The sequence below is a fragment of the Fopius arisanus genome, unplaced genomic scaffold (assembly GCF_000806365.1).
Source record: "Fopius arisanus strain USDA-PBARC FA_bdor unplaced genomic scaffold, ASM80636v1 scaffold00004, whole genome shotgun sequence".
NCBI lineage: Eukaryota > Metazoa > Arthropoda > Insecta > Hymenoptera > Braconidae > Fopius > Fopius arisanus.
The window spans coordinates 183,727-185,821 of NW_011887743.1; the positions used below are offsets into that span (position 1 = coordinate 183,727).

The 2,095-nt window shown below is 33.9% G+C and overlaps 1 protein-coding gene across 1 annotated transcript; it reads left to right on the top strand.

Moving 5' to 3' along the window:
- The first annotated feature begins 986 nt into the window (after window positions 1-986).
- Window positions 987-2,002, top strand: LOC105270915 (U6 snRNA-associated Sm-like protein LSm8). The gene is made up of 4 exons (XM_011312153.1): window positions 987-1,259; window positions 1,350-1,390; window positions 1,487-1,614; window positions 1,764-2,002. The coding sequence occupies exons 1-4, from the start codon at window positions 1,229-1,231 to the stop codon at window positions 1,852-1,854; spliced, it is 291 nt and encodes a 96-aa protein (XP_011310455.1). The 5' UTR covers window positions 987-1,228; the 3' UTR covers window positions 1,855-2,002.
- The last annotated feature ends 93 nt before the right edge of the window (window positions 2,003-2,095 follow it).

A 2,095-nucleotide genomic window follows, 5' to 3' on the forward strand; every position in this document is an offset into this window, starting at 1 on the left:
TTCAGAACATGTATGGATTATCCGTTTTTCCGTTAGAATTCTTACCGCAGTTCGAGAGAATTGAATATTGTACGAAGTCATAATGGAAAACATGCAGCGCCACCATTTCGATGATATAGCAACCTTAAATTACACTTGGTCGGTAAGCCATGGCGGTAATTTCCTCTATACCGACGCTGTTTGGCCGACCGTACTGGTCGTGTAGAGAGCCATTCTTTGTAGGCTTATGTCGTGTAGACTTGTGTCGTATAGGGTCGTGCAACCAAGTTTATCCCCACGGTGTAGACTTGCGAGCGGTGTAGTGCTGTGATAGTACGAACAACGCTCCCTCACACTATAAACCATTTTTTAATTTAATTAATATCTAATGAACAATCAGGTGTAAAAGGATGATACCAATTTATTTATTATCTACAAACGATTTCCTTTCCATTGGTTAATATTATTTCGGTCTACAAATAAAAATTAGTGGGGTAGGGTGCTAACTTCCGATCATTATTTTGTTTAATTAATTAAAAAATAATGAAGGGTCTACAAAATTTTTTAATTGTATTACAATGATGTACAAAGGTCCTACTATTGATCTAAATAAAAAAACTAATGAATTTTCAATTATGTGGTGCCAACTACCTGTCACCAAATTTTGCACAATCGTGGCGAATCAGTCATTTTTGGTGGCGTCGCTCGCCACTCTACATGCCTGACGGAAATATCGTCACTACTCGCACTTATTCGTAGACTTCGCAGACAAAAGTTGACAAATTGGGTGCCGATTAAGATTTGGAAATAATCCCGACCCTATCAAAGTATGAAGAGATTGAATGTTGACATTTTTTATGTATATAAAGTTGAATAAAATTGAGTGTTGAGCGAATTTATTTCAAATTATTCCCGCAGTGAGATCCTCAACTGACCTGCCATCTGAACGATTCAACCACAAGTTGTGAATAGTAACTGCCGTAAGCGCCACCATAGAAAAGAGAAATTCAAAACATTAATACAGTTTTGCTTTAATTTTTTAAGAGGTTATCTTTGCTTATTATCAGGAATTATAGAGTTTCAATGTTTTTTTGTACTGTAAATTTAAGATCAAGCTTCTAATTTTCAATGCAAATTTTTATCTATTCTTATAATTCAAATGCTGATTAGTAAATATTCACACCGCACATAATATTCATCAATTTCCACAAAAACTCCAAGATTTAATTGATTAAATAACTGATCGACAATGGCTTCGGGGCTGGAGAGCTATGTCAATCGTAAACGTTACATTTTAAATTCAATTAAATTGCATTAAATCAAGCTTATTTTATAAATTGTTCGCTCTCTAACCATAATCACTCTTTCAGATACTGTGTCAATCATAACAGCAGATGGACGAAATTTTATTGTAAGAAAATACAGAATTATCGTTAGCTAATGCAAAATCATATATTTTTTCAATGAGCGGCATACCATCCTCATCATCGGATGTAAATGATTTCAGGGTACACTGAAAGGATTCGATCAGACGATCAATCTCATTCTTGATGAATCTCACGAAAGAGTCTATAGCTTGTCACAGGGGGTTGAGCAAGTAGTTTTAGGACTGCATATAATTAGAGGAGATAATGTGTAAGTATTTTCTTTATATTACCTGAAATTGGGGCGATTATCCAGGCTTGTGACAACTCTATCTTCTAGTAAAACTATCATTTTAATAGAGGTACTTCTATCTAACTTTAATATAATATAACTTTAATGTGTCTTTTAAATCTCTTTAGAGCAATTGTGGGAGAATTAGACGACGGAATGGACTCACGTTTAGATCTCGGATCAATCCGGGCCGAGCCCATCACATCAGTGGCCCATTAAAAGTAATATTGTAGTAATCAAAACATCTATTCTTTAATAATCTAAATTAAGTTCTAAAGTAACTCGGTAATTATTTCTAAATCGATGTAAATAACCAAAAACTATGACCATATAATGAAGAAATAAATGAATGAACGGTTTTTCATAACACAAATGATAATCAGTGAATGAAAATGCCATAGTTGAACCATAAAATTTAGCTGAAATCTCATACTTCGGCTAATAAAAGTTGATATAATGA